The sequence below is a fragment of the Diplotaxodon limnothrissa genome, linkage group LG17, assembly GCF_057381915.1.
Source record: "Diplotaxodon limnothrissa isolate DT_005_m linkage group LG17, D_limnothrissa_male_GT1.1, whole genome shotgun sequence".
Taxonomy (NCBI): domain Eukaryota; kingdom Metazoa; phylum Chordata; class Actinopteri; order Cichliformes; family Cichlidae; genus Diplotaxodon; species Diplotaxodon limnothrissa.
In genome coordinates, this window is record NC_140612.1 from 37808582 (window position 1) to 37825976 (window position 17395).

Below are 17395 nucleotides of genomic sequence, written 5' to 3' on the forward strand. Positions count from 1 at the left end.
ACAAACAAACCAAAAATCCAAAACATTCCTTTGAAAATATTCAGGTACAAGTACTGCTGTTGAGGATTTAATGCAAAACTTCAGTAATGGATTAATATAACATTGGATAAGGGGAAGAATTTGTTGGATTGGTGGTTTGCGACTAGATGAAAATAAACTGGAGTCACCTGTTGTACTTTGTTCCAGAAGAGTTAAAAATCATCTCAATCCCAAGATGTAATCAATAAATACACTAATTTACGGTGGCCCTGAGAGGCCAAACGGACTGCAACTTAAGAAAACACCAGCAATAAGAAAAACGCTGGAAAAGCACACAAAACACAACGGAAATAGGAAAAAACTGATTTTCCAAAAGCACGGACCAGTTGCAGGAACCAAAACATGGTGGGCGTGTTTTATCATGATTCATATAATACTGATGACGGATTTTAAGGCTAATAGGTAGGCTAACACACTTACCTTTCATCTTTTCTTTCCTCATAAAACCGATCGATCCTCCAATTCTTTTAAGTGTCTCCCAGCGCAATTCGTAGCATATTTTGGTTCCTGCAACTGGTCCGTCGGGTTATTGTCTCCCCAGAAACACTTCCCTTGCGCTTTTGGAAATCTGTTTTTTCCTATTTCCGTTGTGTTTTGTGTGCTTTTGCAGCGTTTTTCTGGTGTTTTCTTAAGCTGCAGTCCGTTTGGCCTCTCAGGGCCACCGTACTAATTAGCTGTATTTTGAAGTTCATTAAAAGCATAATCCCTTGATGAATAAGTAACACGATGTATATACTGAAAAAATGTTTATCTTTTAATTTGGCCAGACTGTGGGCGCAACAGTAGCATTTAAACAGACATCATTTCTTTGAATTCTTTCCGTCAATCTGGCTGTCCATCAGATTTTAACCTGTTAAATCAAAAACACAGATTTTTTCCCCCTCTCATTTCATCTTTCACACATAAATATTGAAACTTCATCTGCGCTATATAATTTGACTTCACTTCATGCAGCCAACCCACAATTTCAGCCCTGATTTTTCCGCAGGCCAAATGTGAAGCCAACTGAGTGAATTTGTTTTGCAAATATATGCAAATACGGTCTGTAATAAGGAGAATCCATCAGCTAATTTTGTCCGCTTTCTAAATTTACGAGTGCATTTATGGCTGGGGAATAGATGGGCCACCTGACATCTATCTCATATACACAAGAGGGTTGATGATGATTGAGTGGGGCGTCTGTGGATAGCAGAGACGCCGTGTGCATGCTTGATTATATCTGTCACCATCAGCCAGCTTTATTATCAGCATAACGCTGACATATTTACAGTGGATGTCTTACTTTAATTTGCCCAAGACAAGCCATTTTAAAATGTCAGGGATGTGTGCAAGTGTCATCCATCTCTGTTGTACCTACAGGTATTCACTTTTTTGTTCTATGTCCTGCTCAGTCATTTCTCACAAGTCCCAGAATGCCTTTTAACAATCCCAAGAGGGAGGGAGAGCAGTTAATATGACAGCACACAGTGAGATATTGTCTGTCAGCTATGAACTTTTATTTTATCCATGATAATTAATTTTTATACTTGGTCTCACTTTTAAAAATTTTTATTTATTTATTTTTGCTTAAAAATGATGAACACTGATGTATGCTATGTGTCCATATGACACAACATTGTCTGCTCATCTGTACTGATTATTACTTTATAATTTCAGTGTTAACACCTTCTGTGCTGCTCCTCAAGGAGATAATTGGTAATGAATCTATTGTGATTGCTTTATCTGATAGAACATGCTGTTTACCAAAGCGGCAGACCAGAAGGTGACAGCCTGCCAATATACAGACTGTTATATGCCTGATAATCGTCCCAGCAAAAATGCAAAGTTAATGGAGGTTTAAGTGAACGAATAATGTTAATCAGGCACAAGAATAGCAAAGTTGCCATGCAAACAGCAGCTCACATGTACGTCCACGTGAATGCAAAGCGAATGCAGCGATTACATAGTTGTTGGATGGAAAGACAGTGAGCAAAGCTGGATGCTGACCTTAAATCCAAGTCAGCATCAGTGGATTTTGCTCCAAGACATGATAAACAGAGAAGTTTTTTGAAAAAGGGTCAAACAATGCTAAACTCTCTTGATGCTTTGAAGCTAATTTGTTTTTAGCCAATCAGTATTATTGTAGATTTTATTATTGTCTGTGCAACCAGCTACCAACAGATACCGCTTTAGAGATTTGTGAATGCAAAGTAGTCATGTAGTGTCTTTATCGTCAAAATAAATGCAAACAAACAATATTGTGTTGTAAAAAAAGTTGCAGAATTTGTGCATCTTGCAAGGTACAAGTAGTTGCTATGCTACAGACACATAGAAATGACTGGAGATTGCAGCACAACCACAATGACGGAAACTATGTGAATAAATCCCTGTCTTCAAAGTGGTTGCTTTACTTTGTTGTTAGCAAAGAAATGAGATCAAGCTGACGATTAGATGCAGTTTATTTGTGGTAATACTATATTGAACTGCTATTAATTGGTAAACATTGCAAATCTATTACTGTGTGTTGCAAACCTGTCACCATTTATGTACAAGAAATTCACATTAAACAGAAGTTCACATTAGCTATAACTTTATGAATTTGAAACAGGAATTCATAAAGTCAATGACAATTAGCTTTTATAGAGGAATCTAACCAATTGATTTCCAGTTGGGAACCAGTGGAGTCAAGTCCCCTACTGCAAAAACAATCTAGTTTGCAATGTGTCTGCATTTATAAGTTAGATGCTGAAGCTCCAGCAATGCTTTATTGCTCTTCTTTCACCAGTGTATTTGACCAATAACTTATAGCTTCAAGCTCTCAAGACTTTATTTTCTTCTCTGTGCACCTTGGAAGTAGGTGCACAGAGAAGAAGTAGGTGTTTAAAAACCAGATGAAAACCTTTTTTGCTCACTGCGCATCCATTCATCCTATTTTTATTCTAGTGTGACTGAGCCATTAGCTAGCTATTAGCATAAAGGTTGAAAACGGTGTGGAAACCTTGGGTTTCACTGTAGTAAAGCTAGTAAAAAAGTAAAATTCAGTACTCTGAAATACTCTTTGTGCCCTCAGAGTGTTAACTAGTGAACATTAAAAGGGTTACAATGGCAGATGTGTGAGCCCTAAGACTTTTATTAGTGTAATGGGTGCAAAAAAGGAAAAAGAAAAACAATTCATATTTCATTTTAGTCATGAGTTTAGTCCATTTTTAGATATTCTTAACTGAGCTGAAATTTGGGTGTAAAAGCCAGGTTTAGTGTAGGCACATCACCAAATCTTTTGTATTGATGGTGTTCTGATTGTTGATAAATAATAATAGAATGAAAAACAGTAGTGGTCCTAAGATTGAACCCTAAGGCACACCTTTGGTTGCACTCGTAGAGCTAGAAGTAATAATTTCTGTCTTTACATACTGAGCTGTGCTGGACCATTTTCAAACCATTTCAAACTGTTTACTCTGCATGGGCAAGTATTTTAATATTGTATGACATGTGTGCCAAAAGCCTTTGAAAGGTCAATTTAAAAGGACTGCAAGATTTGTTTTTAAAAAATACACATGGCACAAACACATTTGTATTACACTGCTTGTTGCCTGCAAGTTGATGAGCAGCTCGACCATGAAAATTACTGGAGAGTTACAGTTTTGATGGTGTCAGCTAGAAGGAAAGCCAGGCAGTACACACACGTATGAAACCATCAGTCATATTTATTTTGCAGTGAAGGTGCTGGAACACTGCATTCTCCTTCAGTGCCACTTTCCCCTAAAATTTTACACTGTTTCTCCAAGGTTAAGTAACATCTTTGTTAACAGTTTGAGGAGAATCACTCCTCCGGATGTAAACAGCTGAGAGACAATCACTTCACAGCATAACTGCATAACCCCTCTGCTCTCTGAAGCTGACAATATCCGAAAACGCAAACAAAAACAAGCTGGATTGAAAGTGCTGGAAATCAGGGATCTCAGCACCTGTCAGAGTGCTTGCAGAGTTACTGGGTGCTGCTGAAGAACAACATCAACCCCCAGCAGATACAAACTGCACGGTTGTGTACTTCTGTGTGTCGGGGCATTGATGGTTTTGCTGATTGCCAGGTGAAAATACAAACTGAGAAACATTTTTTCATTTTACAAGAAATAACTGCCACCAATCAGAAAGATGACTCAGTAATGGCAACTTTCAAAATAACACAAAAGTTCTTCATGTTCTGAAGCGGTGCCTAGTTCAAGATTAGTGGCCATGTGTCTGTGTGGTTTGTGTGTTTGTGGTGTGGGTAGACTTTCTTGTACTGTAATTATCCTGTCAGATGGAGCAAACCTGATATTAATCCTAACAGGCTAGGGCTGGAAAAACGAGAACAGGGAAAAACACGGAGCAGAAATCCAAACATACAGTCATGTGAAAAGTATACAAGTATACATACACATCATAACAAAAGCTAAACTAATTTCCCCGTGTGGGACAGTAAAGAGTTTGAATTGAAATTGAATTGAATTGAAAAATCATCTGGGCTCTAGTAGGTCTTAGAGTTAGGTAAATACATGAACAACATATGAGACATTTAAAAACAATAACTTGGAGTAATGGTTTGACTTTATCAGTGTCTCACATAACTGTGGAGGAACTTTGGCCCACTGTTTTTCACAGCGTTACTTTAGTTCATGAAATGTTTGCGGGCTCCTAAGGTCCTACCACAACTTTTGGATTTGGACGCCACCTTGATTCTTTTCTTTTTCAGCCATTCTGTTGTAGATTTGCTGTTGTACTCAGGATCATTGTCCTGTTGCATGAGCCAAATTCAGGAAAGCTTTAGGTCAGGGGTGGGAAACTCCAGGCCTCAAGGGCTGGTGTCCTGTAGGTTTTAGATCTCACCCTGGGTCAACACACCTGAATCAAATGATTAGTTCATTACCAGGCCTCTAGTGAACTTCAAGACATGTTGAGGAGGTAATTTAGCCATTTAGATCAGCTGTGTTGGATCAAGGATACATCTAAAACCTGCAGGACACTGGCCCTTGAGACCTGGAGTTCCCCCACCCCTGCTTTAGGTGTTGCACAGATTGAGCAGACTTGACTAGAATATGCTAATATAGTAAGGAGTTTTTGGTCAAGTAAATGCCTGCAAAGTGCCCAGGTCCTTTGGCCGCAGAACAAGCCCCAATCATTACCCCTCCACCACCGTGATTGACAGTTGGTGTGAGACATTTATGCAGACATGCTGTGTTTGGCTTTCACCAAACACGGTGCTGTGCAATATGGCAAAACATCTCCACTTTGGTCTAATCTGTTCAAAGGACAGTGTTTCAGAAGTATTGTGGTTAGTCAGATGCAACATAACAAATCTATTTAAATATGCCAAGTGTTGGAGAGATCCTAATTTGAAGAGGCAGACTGTTCCAAACTTTAGGCGCAGCAATCCCAAAGCCCCGGTCTCCTCTGTGTTCTAGTCTGCTTCTAGGAACAATCAGAATCAGCTGACCTAAGAGTTCTAACATTAGTGTAACATACAGAGGATTTGTCACAATAAAGGTGATTCTAATTCTCTTGTGTTTTTTGCAATTTCTCTGAGCATTGCTGGCCGGCAAAACTTCTACTTGTATAGAGGTGGTCACACTTGCTGATGATCAGCTAATCACCTGCATTTGATTGGGATTGGTAGCATCTGGCTGAATTCCTATAGAAGCGCTTTTAGTTTTTTCACCCACTACTTCTGCATTCAGTATATCTTTTATTAAATGAACGGTCTATTAAGGGATGTTGTTGTTAACGTGAGGCTGTATTTACCTGAATTTAAGAGGTGCCGAGGACTACGTTATTTTTTAAAATAATACTTTGATATGTAAAACCTCTGAACAGAGAGAAGGCATGCTTTCTTTTCCATAATTGTGGGGTAAAAGGAGAAAAAAATTTACTTTTAACCTTTGACTGGCTCAGAGGGGAAAAAAACAACTCACAAAATGTCGTTTAATATGAATATTTATTTAAAAATCAATAGTTCAATACAGAAATAGTCATCTGTTATATGTATTATCAGACAGTCAGTACTTCAACCATGCTTTCTCTGATTAATCACGGTCTCAAAAAAGTACAAGAAATTTTTTTCCATTATTGAGCTTGTGCAAAGAAAACACACTAGAAAGCAATAGAAACACTGACACAAAGTAGATAACGATCAGTTCCTTTGAACAGTTCATTTTCCAGAAGAAGGCATCGCACAATTCCAAAAAGATCAGTCAAAGATTTAAGGCCATTTTGTACAGTTAATTTTCATATAGATTCGTATATTTCAAAACACTCAGTTTTCAACAAAAGGAACTGGTGCATCCTTTGTAAAACTGTACATGCAAACATAGTGCACATTATTAAGAAGATATGACGAGCATACGATACATTATTTGGATATCTTTAGTAAACAAAGATCTTACGTGTGTTAACACCTCACATGATCTAATAAAACACGCTTAGAAAAGGCGCCTCACAGGCACACGCGCACACACACACAAACACACGCTCACGTTCGCGCAGTATACATCAAATGTGTTCACACATATACACACTTGTGGCTTCATGAGGCTTGTCAAAGTTAGTGAGCCGTGTAAAACTGTATGGAAGCTGAGAAAGGTCTGAAAATATGATCCTTACTTACATATTATTCCAAAGTAAGAAACTAAAAAGTAGTAGTGCTTAATTTGAAATATTGGAATTTGAATGGATCGAATTTGGGTTTAATTAGTTTTCTGTTTTTTCAAAGTCTAGCAAGAAAATTTCAAGTTTCCCAATTTCCAGAGCTTCAAATTCAATTTTACATTCAAGTGTCTGTGTTTCAAACCTGGTTTGATTTTAAAAAGTTGAAAGTTTCTATCCTGAATTTCACTAAACCAGGTCCAGCAACTTTTTGTTGGGTTTTGTTGTTTGTTCATCAGTAAACAAACAACGAGAAAAATGGCCTAAAATCCTAAAATCAGAGAGAAAAAAAAACAAGTTTAACTATAAATGAGGAATTTAAATGACACAATTACCTGATTTTCACAACATTTTAGATTATGGTGACAACATCAAGTATTTAAATCAGCTCATAATTGACAATTTAGCCCTGATTAGCTGGTCTTCTCATGAAATTTGGTGAAATTAAAATTAGGGAACAGATGTATTTTCCAACCTGGAAAGTTTTTAATGATGAACGTGTGACTACAAGAGGTAGTTTGTTGTTCAAATAGCATGGGTTTAAATCTGGGCAGCCAACTGAAATTGGGATTAAAGCCAAGCTGTTGTTGTAGTCTGCAAACAATTCAAGTTGTAGTTTACATCCATGTGTGTCCAGACTCGTATTATGTACAGCCTGTAGCATATCTGCAAGGAATCAAACAGGTGGGCAACTTCTATTAGGATCATCAAATCAGTATCTGACTCATCATCTCCCTGTTTGGCACTGAATAATGGTCAAAAGTGTTTTTGCTAGAAAACATTTTGACACTTTGGATATAAAAAATTATAATTTATTCCCATTACACAACATTTGTTGTTGGTGGTATTTTTTAAGTATGAATTATATGGTCAAAATTGTATTCACAGGTCACAGTGTGTTTGACCTTTAACCATGCAGTTCCACCTTAAGTCCAAGCGGATGTTTGTGTGGAATTTAAAGAAGCAATATTGGTTTTTTTTAAATTGCTTGGTCCACAGCTGTCACCAGAGACAAGGCAAAACAAAGAAAGGAAAAAAAGAATGGAAATATATAAATGACCTGTTGAAAAGGTTTATTCACATTTGCCTCTCTATCACTCTTCTAGGTTAGATTTTTAAACCGTAGTGTTTCAACTACTGATGAAAAGCTGTATTTATAGGCAGTCCTGGTATTTGCAAAGAGTGTTTCTTGCTCTAGTAGTTCAGGGAACTTCTCTGTTTTTCAGCAACCGGCTATAGCAAACTAATTCTATCTGCTCCAACAGCTTAGTCTGGGATTTTGCAATGTCTCATGCTGTGATGACCTTGAGGTCCACCTAGGGTTTGATCAGGTGCTAACTATGTCTCTGTTTGCTCTGCAGGGACTGAATAGGTGACATAGAGCGAGCATAGAGGTGCCCTGTCTAGGCAATGAGCTCTTAATGTTGAATTATTATGCTTATTTATGCTTTCAACTGAGCAGTTGGCCACAAGAAGCCTAAACCAGCACACACACATTCATTTGATAAATTCAGCGAAATTGAGTTTCTGCTACGGTGACAATACATGGGAGAAGACTGTAAAAAAGAAAGAGAAATGTGAGAATGCAATAAGAAATGCAGCAATGTATTTCTCAAAATACCGTGAGGCTGCGGTGCAATGTAAAGTATTCCAAAGTATGTAAAAAATTCCAGTTACAATTTTTTATTTATTTATTTTTTAGTGTTGCTTTCGGGGTTACTCCTTTTTACAAGGAGATGGAGATAGCACATGAATATTAAAATGTTGCATTCCCACTTAATTTAAATATTGTATCTACTGTTGTTTTAAAAGGTTATTTCAATCGACATCCATATCTCAATCCAAATCTCCGCATTCACACACACTTGTGACAAAAATAGAAGACTTTAAATTGGAAACTTGTCGAAACGGTGAATACAACTCGCATGCGTCATCCTCGTTCATATGATTAGCACATATAAATACACATCGTAAAAACAAAGCTGTATCAAAGCTAAAGGTGTAATAAAAATGCACTCAAGTACAAACACACTACACCCACGCAAAGAAAAAATATAGGGAAAATGTGTTTTTCTCTGCATTTTTGACCACTGGGCTCTTTTTGCTCAAACAGTATTTTGTTTGAGAGCAGCTGCTATTGTTTTACACATTGGGCAGGAATATGTGACAACACAATGAGACAAAACCCCTGGGCACGTGCGCATCCTACTGCCAAGGCAGTTTGTAGCGGCAAGACAGACACAGAGAGACAGGGTAGCCATGTTTCCATTCAACTCTCAAGTAGTGCTACATAAACAGCCAAAAAGCTCTTCATTGAGCTCGGATGGAGGATTAAAGTAAAATATAATAGGGTCAAAAAATGTAAAAACCGAATATGTAACTAATATTAGCCACATTTTAATTTTTTGTTGACTTCACAGTCATGCTAACAGGATCATTCTTTTAAAATGCTAACATTAAGGCTGCTAGCATGTTCACAACGATAATGCTAGCATGCTAATGGCTAGCAATTAAACTATTTGCGATGCTCACCGCCTTGGCGTGTAAGCATATTAACAGTCACTAATTTGTGGTAAATATAATTTGTTTTTAATGATACTTTTTTCTTTTTCTTGTGACTGTATAACAACGTTACACATTAATATGGGAGTTTTCAATCTTTATCAACGACGTGTGCTAGCTAACCAACTGTGCTGTTCCTTGAGTATTTAGCTTACATTTCTTTAGGATGAACAGAGAGTCTAGGTTTTTTAAATAATTTCCAGTCAAGTTAAATCCTGTATGAAGGTCATTATAGTACTTGAACAAAAAAAATAAATAAATAAAAAATAACTAAATAAAACCCTTCTTATTTCTGATTAGCATAAAATTCTGACTTTTTCAATTAAACTAGCTAAAAAAGAAGGCTGGATGGAAAGAGCTAAAAGTGACAAATGTAGAAAAGAAAGGATTGAGAGAGATGGAAAGATAAGGCTGAAGAAGACAGACGAATGAAGATACTGGCAGACAGACACTCATCCCCCACAGACAGACAGATGGATAAAAGAGGTAGTGCAGGGCCACTATATGCATGCAGTTGACTGAGGCTACACTCATGCAAAAGTTTAATACAAACACTAGAATACAGTACGGTACAGTACAGCACAGTACAGTACGGTACAGAAGGGCTACCAGGACCTGCACTGCTGCTACCTGGCATGGATGCCAGGAGAGAGAAAGAAAGAAAGAGAGTATTACAAGCTTCATATTGAAACTATATAAAAGTATCAACAGTAAAAATCCTCGTTAGCATTTACTGTAAACAATGAGTGATTTGGAGAGAAAGAGAAAGAAAGAAGTTATATATGTCCAGTTATTTACAAGTGAAATTACTGCTCATTTAAGATCATGTAACTCCTTCATTTGTCTGGAGACATTCTCTTTAAAAAGTAAGATCAGCCATTTTATACTGCTTTTCCTTTTTTCTTATTTCTGCCACAATTTGAATTGAGACTCTCTGAACTTTCTCCAAAATCTTTCCAAGCATAAAATAAGCAGGTAAAAAAAAAAATCAAAACAATGACAGGAATGCTTGACAGTGGAAGTAAACAGACTCTCATCTTCTTTTCCTGCCCTCAAAAGCGTCACTCTCCTGGCCCGGCATGCAGCTTTCTGAACACATGAAAGACCACTGTGATCCACAACCACAAGGCATGGAGAGCGGCTTTAAGGAAATGGAAGTATTTCGCGTGACAAGTTCAGCGAACCCCTGACTCCAAAACCTTTTCCAGCCTTGCTCCTCAGATCTGGGTTTGGATGGGTTGCCCAGGTGGTGTGTATGGAGGCGGCGCCGGTGAAGGCTTTATCCCACGGGTCCGCATGTAGGAGAGGAACTGGTCTGGAATCTCAGCCAAGACATCTTTGGCGAGCCGGGCCATGCTTAGGATGTGGTTCCCCGTACGATCGATGTAGTCCCTGAACGGGACAAACTGAAAGGTAAGAGGAGGAAACAGATGTTGAGACAGGAGTTGGTTTGAAGAACAATGCGAAATCAATCATATATAGGTTTTATAGGCACTGCAGGCTTGTCAGGCAATTTCCTCTTGCATAATTCTGCGCGTCATAGCCATCAACTCTTAGCTAGCTAGCCAGCCAGCTAAGTCAGCATCATAGGCAGTGTAAAAGGTGAACAAATTTTGAAGCTTTGCCATTAGACCTTTAAAAATATTACAGTTATCGTTAACCAAGCAGAGCTGATTATTTCCTTATTGATTGTTGGTCCTGTTGTAATTGAATGTCACCCTACCAAATAAATGACTACTATCTGCTTTCCATGTGGTTTTACTGTATTTGATGTTGTTCTGCACTGAAACTGACCAGTTAGTCACGTGACCAGAGCTCAAACATCTGTCTGTCGCTTCTAAGACTTTCTGAAGAAAAGCAGTCATAGAAAGTTCTGTCTTGATGAACAAAAATTGGACTTTTGTCATTTCAGGCAATAAAACAGCTCAAAGCTAGAAAGCTTTTACCGAAGACGCTGCTTTAAAAATAACTTTATGGAAGTAGGACCGGCCAACTGATAGGACTTATAGAGGTGAAGATATCGGTGAAATGTGTGGGAAGACAGTTGGGTTTGGTAAAGCGGGGGAAAATGAGAGAAGTCACAGAGAGGATAGACGGCAATAAGGAAGAAAAGCGCAGATGGAGAAGAGACTGGGTGAAAGGAAGAGAAAGGGGGGTGAGAAAGAAGGAGGGTGAAATATGGTGAGGTGGGGTGGAGGGGGGAGCAGTGGGAAGAGCCACACAAACGAACGAAGAAAATGAAGAAGTTGAATTAAGTAATTCATCTTCTTTTTGTTACAAGTGGGAGATGTACTTGTGAACTGCAAGATTATTTTTGTAAAAGTACAGCTGTACAGCTCACCAGGCTAGCAGCTGCCTGTGAGAAGAATCTAGCCTAATTAAGACGCTGCAGAATCGCCCGGGCGGCTGAAACTCTGGCGTGTAGCTGTGCGGCGATCGGGCTACAGCAAATTGTAAAGGTTTCGCCTCAACTGGGGTAAAGAAAAGTCAGAATCTGTAACATCACCTAGCTGAGCAGAACATGTAGAAAGATGAAATGTGCATATTTTCATCCAATTTTTCATTTTTCTCCTGAGACTTTTGGTAAAAGAGTCTCCTGACACGGTTTGGGGCTGCTGGAGTGAGAAATTGAGCAGTTGGAAGCTTTGAGATAAGGCGAAAATACAAGCCAGCAGCTACATAACAAGCACCAGTTAGCTCTAGGAAAAGTCAGGGATTACTGGGATCAAATATTAGGCTGCATAATTTATAGTGGTGCTGAAAGCATACGTGTATCCTAAAACACCAGTCACCGTATGATCACTGAAGTTATTTCACTTTGCTGATATAAATCTTGTAAATCTCTCTCATAATGTCCCTCCAATGGAAGACAAAGTCACTTTTTATATTTACTTAATGAGATGTTGTCACCTGCAATCACAAGATCACAAATGGAGACAATTTGTGCTGGAAACACTTGCTGCAGAAGTTAAGCTTCACCATGACACTTGGGGTTATTAGCTTTCTGATAATGAGATCCTGCAGGCTGAGCTGGTGTAATGTTCCCGTACAGAAACGTAGTTTTTCACTGCCACCAGGTCTTTTTCTGCATGGAGCGCTTGTATATGTGTGTGCTTGAGCTTGTTAAAAAAAAAAACCTAACTAATGAGCGTGGCTCTGAGGGAGGGTGCGAGAAATAAGACTATGACGGCGGCGGCATAAAGGTCACGGAGGAGGAAAACGTGACTTCTCCGTGTTGCAATCAAACAAGTGGTTTGCTGTGAATGTTCGTTTTCTTCTACTTCTTTTATTTCGGTGCTAAGATTAAAGCTGCTTTGGGATTACCTGCAACCGTGAAGTGATCCCCTGCAGCAACACAAACAGGAATACAAAGAAAAGGGAAGGCAACGAACGCCTGGCTGAACTGGATGATTGAAGGGATGGGTGAACTAATACTGCATGAAGTACGACTGTGACTTTATACATTAAAGGCACGTCTATGTGGCTGCTTTGCTAACCTAAATGACCTTTTAAGAATAAAGAACTTAAGCACACAGGTAGCGCTGTTGTGGCTATGCCGAAGCCACATGGGGAAAATTCTGATCTTTCTGCGCTGCACAGGTCCATCTTACATGGCTGCCTGCAGACCCCACAATGCCCTAGGCTTTTTAAAATGGGCATTAAGCCAGGGGTTAGAGCTGAGGTTCACTGTTCATTCACTTTAATGAGGAAGTGAGACTGAGTAAAAGATGGAGGGGATGGCGATTTGGCTCTTCACTGTTACTGGGGAGCCTGCCATTATCTTTCTGTGTGTGTGTGTGTGTGTGTGTGTGTGTGTGTGTGTGTGTGTGTGTGTGTGTGTGTGTGTGTGTGTGTGTGTGTGTGTGTGTGTCTGGGGTATGAGCAGACAGAACCACCACATGGTTGGTTCTGTCTGCTCATACCTCCCAGGCCCAATAAAAATGCATAGGCCCTGAGTTTGGCTGGAACTGGAATTTTGTTGGGAATGTGCATTGCTAAAGCATCAGCTGATAGGGGTCTTCAGGTGGGTCCCACTTAATTAGCTAATTTGAGCACTTGATTTGTCAGGTGTAAATGAAGCACCTCGTAGCACAGGTATTGTTTCAGCACACACAGTTTGTACAGTTAAATCCATAACTTGTTTTGGATTTAACTGTCCTGTCTTCCTTCTCTCACCCCAACTGGTCGCAGCAGATGGCCCCGCCCCTCCCTGAGCCTGGTTCTAGCGGAGGTTTCTTCCTGTTAAAAGGGAGTTTTTCCTTCCCACTGTCGCCAAAGTGCTTGCTCACAGGGGTCATATGATTGTTGGGTTGTTCTCTGTATGTATTATTGTAGGCTCTACCTTACAATATAAAGCGCCTTGATGCAACTGTTGTTGTGATTGGCGCTGTATAAATAAAATTGAATTGAATTGTCTCGTGGGCAGTGCTGCTCCATGAGGATGGGGCTGGCTCACACCAATTTGACTCAACTCCACTTTCCAATTAATATTCACAGGCTCTATTTACAAACAATCATTTGGCATGCAATCCCAGTGAGGGGACACCCGTATGACCTCCATTTAATACCCTTAAGACGTCTGTATACTCACTTTAAATATATTGTCACAGCAAAGCCGTCAGAACACAGAATGGACCGAAAACGCAGACCCAAGACAGTGACACAGGTTAGTGTAATGAGGATGAGTAACGATTTAAGAGACTGAAGGCAGACCTCACCTGAACAATGTCCCTCTCGGCGTATCTTCCTCTAGAAGAGATTCTGACTTCATCACCGTCTAATTCAACCATGGCTGTAAAGATTAAAGACAAAACTAAGCTGGCAGCAGTTTTTCCTACAAAAAAAATCTAATCAAATAAAGGTTTGTTATTTTAACCCACATGTTTCAACATCTTGTTGACTTACCATCAAATTCTGCAGGCCCTACTCCCACAATGATAATTGACATCGGCAGGCAGGAGGCCTAAACGAGAGCGAGAGGAAGAACAATTAATATTTCAAAACATTCAAAGCTGTGAAAATCTTTACTTGAGTGTAACGCCATGCATGTTCACCCGTGTTGGACACTGTGGAGGTTTTTCTTTAGTAAACAAATCATGTCACATTCATGTCTCGCAGAACACATACAATATGTGTGATCATGTGTGTTTTCCACCCCCGGAGCGCTGCGTGGGTTGAGCCATCACTGTAATTAATATTAGACATGAGACACTCAACTCGCTGACAGCTAACAAATGACATGTGTTTGTGTTGTACGTGGGCGCATTCGTTCAAGTGTCACAGAGTGTGTATGCAGTCCATCGGTGTGTGAGTGTGTTCAGTGAGTAATGTTATGACCTCAGGCTGCAGAAAGATAGATGATGTTATCGAAACATCTCGCTTATTTTTTGCTCCCAGTGGTAGAGGTCCTCAGGTTTCTAATTCTGCTCCGCTCACCCCCCCCCCCCCCTCATATCTCGCATATGTCTTCCCCCTTTTTTTTACCCAAGCCTTCTATTTCTCCCGTCGAACCATCAAACCCCCTGTCCTTTGTTGTTTTCACAGGCCCTGAGATGGATCACTGGTTTCAGAAACATGGCTTCCGTTCACTGTTCATTTTGTTTGCATTCTGGGCGACTCTGGACTTGACAGTGATGGAGAGGATGGTGCGAAGGTTAACCACATGCTGGCAAAAGCAGCACAGCAAAGACACATTATAACAGAAGGAACCGCTGCCAGTCATGGATGTCGTATCAAATGCGAAATTCTATTTTTTATTAAATTCCCTCAACTGTGCACAGTTCACATGCGCTTTCACCCCTCTGCTCATTTGCACACAGTTTTGTCTTGACTGTAAATGTTTACAATCCAGAGTATTTATTTATGTTTAAGATTTGGTCCACAGTTATTTCGGCGTGTTTCCTAACTTTTCCCACCACAACACCGCATGTAACCAGCACAACAACAGAAAACTGTGACTGCTACCCGTGCACTATAGTGCACTAACCCTGATGTGTGAAAAGCACACTGTGACTTGCTGTACATGCTAACCCAGTATAAAAGGAGGATGTAGCCATGGCGATGTCACCCGCTGGGTTAGGCCTCTACACTTTGAAGCTTCAAAATGAGCCACCACACAGTTCTTATTGATGGTTTTTTGAAGTTACTATATTTGGACAAAAGGGCTGAATTATCTTGGTTTGCAAGCTGTCTCCACAAAGTGTACAGACATGCATTGCTCAGTAATAGTCTAATAGTATATTAGAATTTCTCTCAACCGAAGCACAAACCACACAGCTATAACATTAATCAGATAATCCATTAAAAATGCCCCAACAGGCATAAACACAGTAGAGAGGTCTACTTCAGTGAGTGAAATTAATAGAGGGAAACTAATAAACACATATCAGAGCCAGCTCCCTGTGTTGGGAAACCTGTCAATTAAAACAGCCATGCTCCCAATCCAATTATCCAGGTGGATGAGCTTTAAAGAAATCATCCCACTCAGAATTCTAGAAATGAAGAAACTATCCACAGAGGCCAAAACTTATTCTTGTATGAGGCTATAATTATGCTTTTTAATGCTATAAAGTTGGCCGTTTTAACATGAGAGTCCATGAATACGGACTCGAGAGGATCTGCAGTTTTTGCCACTTCTGCATTTTCCCCTGTTCTAACCCTCAATGATCAAAACTTCAGATGATACAGTAATCATCGAGCACAAAGCAATTTTCATCTATTTAGGGATGGGAACATCATCAGTGCTAACAAACTATCTAGAAGTGTGAGATTTAGATTGTTGCACCTTTAGCTAATCAGGTTGTGTTTTGATGTTTGATGGTTGTAGTGTTGTGGTGTTGTAAATATATGCGAAATGGGGCAGCTAGCATGATGGTCACGGTCATTTCTCTTTGCATTCGCCTCCATGGTGATTCGTTGCTTCTTTAGCATAAAGTACTGCTTCGTAAAGTTTAATTAAGGGATGAATTGCTTCCTTCCTTGTTTGTCGTTCATGTTTTCATTATTTCCTCATTCCTTCAGCCAGTTTTTGGTTTTGAGTGGCATTGGCTTTATTTACCATTATTATAATTAAACTTTTGCAACTAATATTTCTTCAAAGGGTGAACTTTCTGAGAGGTGCAGGCTCAGGTGTTCACAGCTGCTCTGCACGTCCTTACATTGACAATAGATTCCTTGGTCTGGGCCATGTCTGAGATGACCCCGTCTGTGATGATGAGGAGCACAAAGTACTGGGAGCCATCCTTCACAGATGCTGCGTATCTGTACAAAAACACACAAAGAAACAATTTGTGGTTATTTCTGATCTCCTTACATGTTTTTGTTACAAATACAGCTCATTACTTGAGTAGATTATGCATCACACTGTGTAGTTTAATTACATGTAAAGCATTTAGTGGCTTTATTTAATAAAGAGCAGAAACAGATCTGTGAAAACAGGGTGGTATTGATGCTCTGGATAACAGGATAATCTGTCAAACACATCTTTATGTCAGTTTCACAGATTCTTGTCTTATTAAGAATTTTAGCCACTCTGTTACCAAGTGTGTCCTTTCACTCCTGTCTGAGTCGTGACCTGATATTATTCCAACTGCTTCAGTTTCTTTCAAGCATCACCTTTCTGTGCAGCAAGCTACGTCTCCATCTCCTAATAACTTCCACTATAGACCATCACAACACTGTAGATAGAAGGATGAAATATAGCAAAACAAGTCGAGTCAGAGACAGCGAGAGACCAAGGAAGACAAAGTCGATAATTACTAAGCTGTATGGGGGAGTGGAGTAAGAGATAGCAGAAATGATAAATGGGGGCTGTGCTATCAAAAAAAGAGATGCAGAGGCTGGACGGGACTTAAAAGAACTGCAAGCCTAAAGTTGATAAATAAGTCTTACAGTTGCAAAAAGATGTTACGTGTCCCCATAACAACTAGAGTTTAAACTTTTTAATGAGGTTATGAGGAGGAATTTATGCAATGTGTTCTGATTAGTTACGTTCTTATCTCACACAGCTGAACCAGGTCTGAGAGTTAAAACTTTTAGAGCAAAAACAGAGTTAATGATCTGCAGTCTGGCTCGGGGGAGGATAGAAGTTTATGAAAAATGCAGCCTTGTTTACGTCTCTGAGAAACGCTTAACATAT

General features: G+C 39.5%; 1 protein-coding gene across 1 annotated transcript in view; it reads right to left on the bottom strand.

The window, feature by feature from the left end:
- Window positions 1-10173: 10173 nt before the first annotated feature.
- Window positions 10174-17395, bottom strand: part of LOC146615391 (copine-8) — a 105873-nt gene continuing 98651 nt past the window's right edge. The window contains exons 17-20 of the mRNA XM_085376694.1: window positions 16416-16518; window positions 14164-14221; window positions 13977-14050; window positions 10174-10664 (exon numbers count right to left, since the gene is read on the bottom strand). Coding sequence (XP_085232820.1) covers window positions 10476-10664; window positions 13977-14050; window positions 14164-14221; window positions 16416-16518 — 424 coding nt within the window. The 3' untranslated portion in view covers window positions 10174-10475. The remainder of the gene's footprint in view (window positions 10665-13976; window positions 14051-14163; window positions 14222-16415; window positions 16519-17395) is intronic.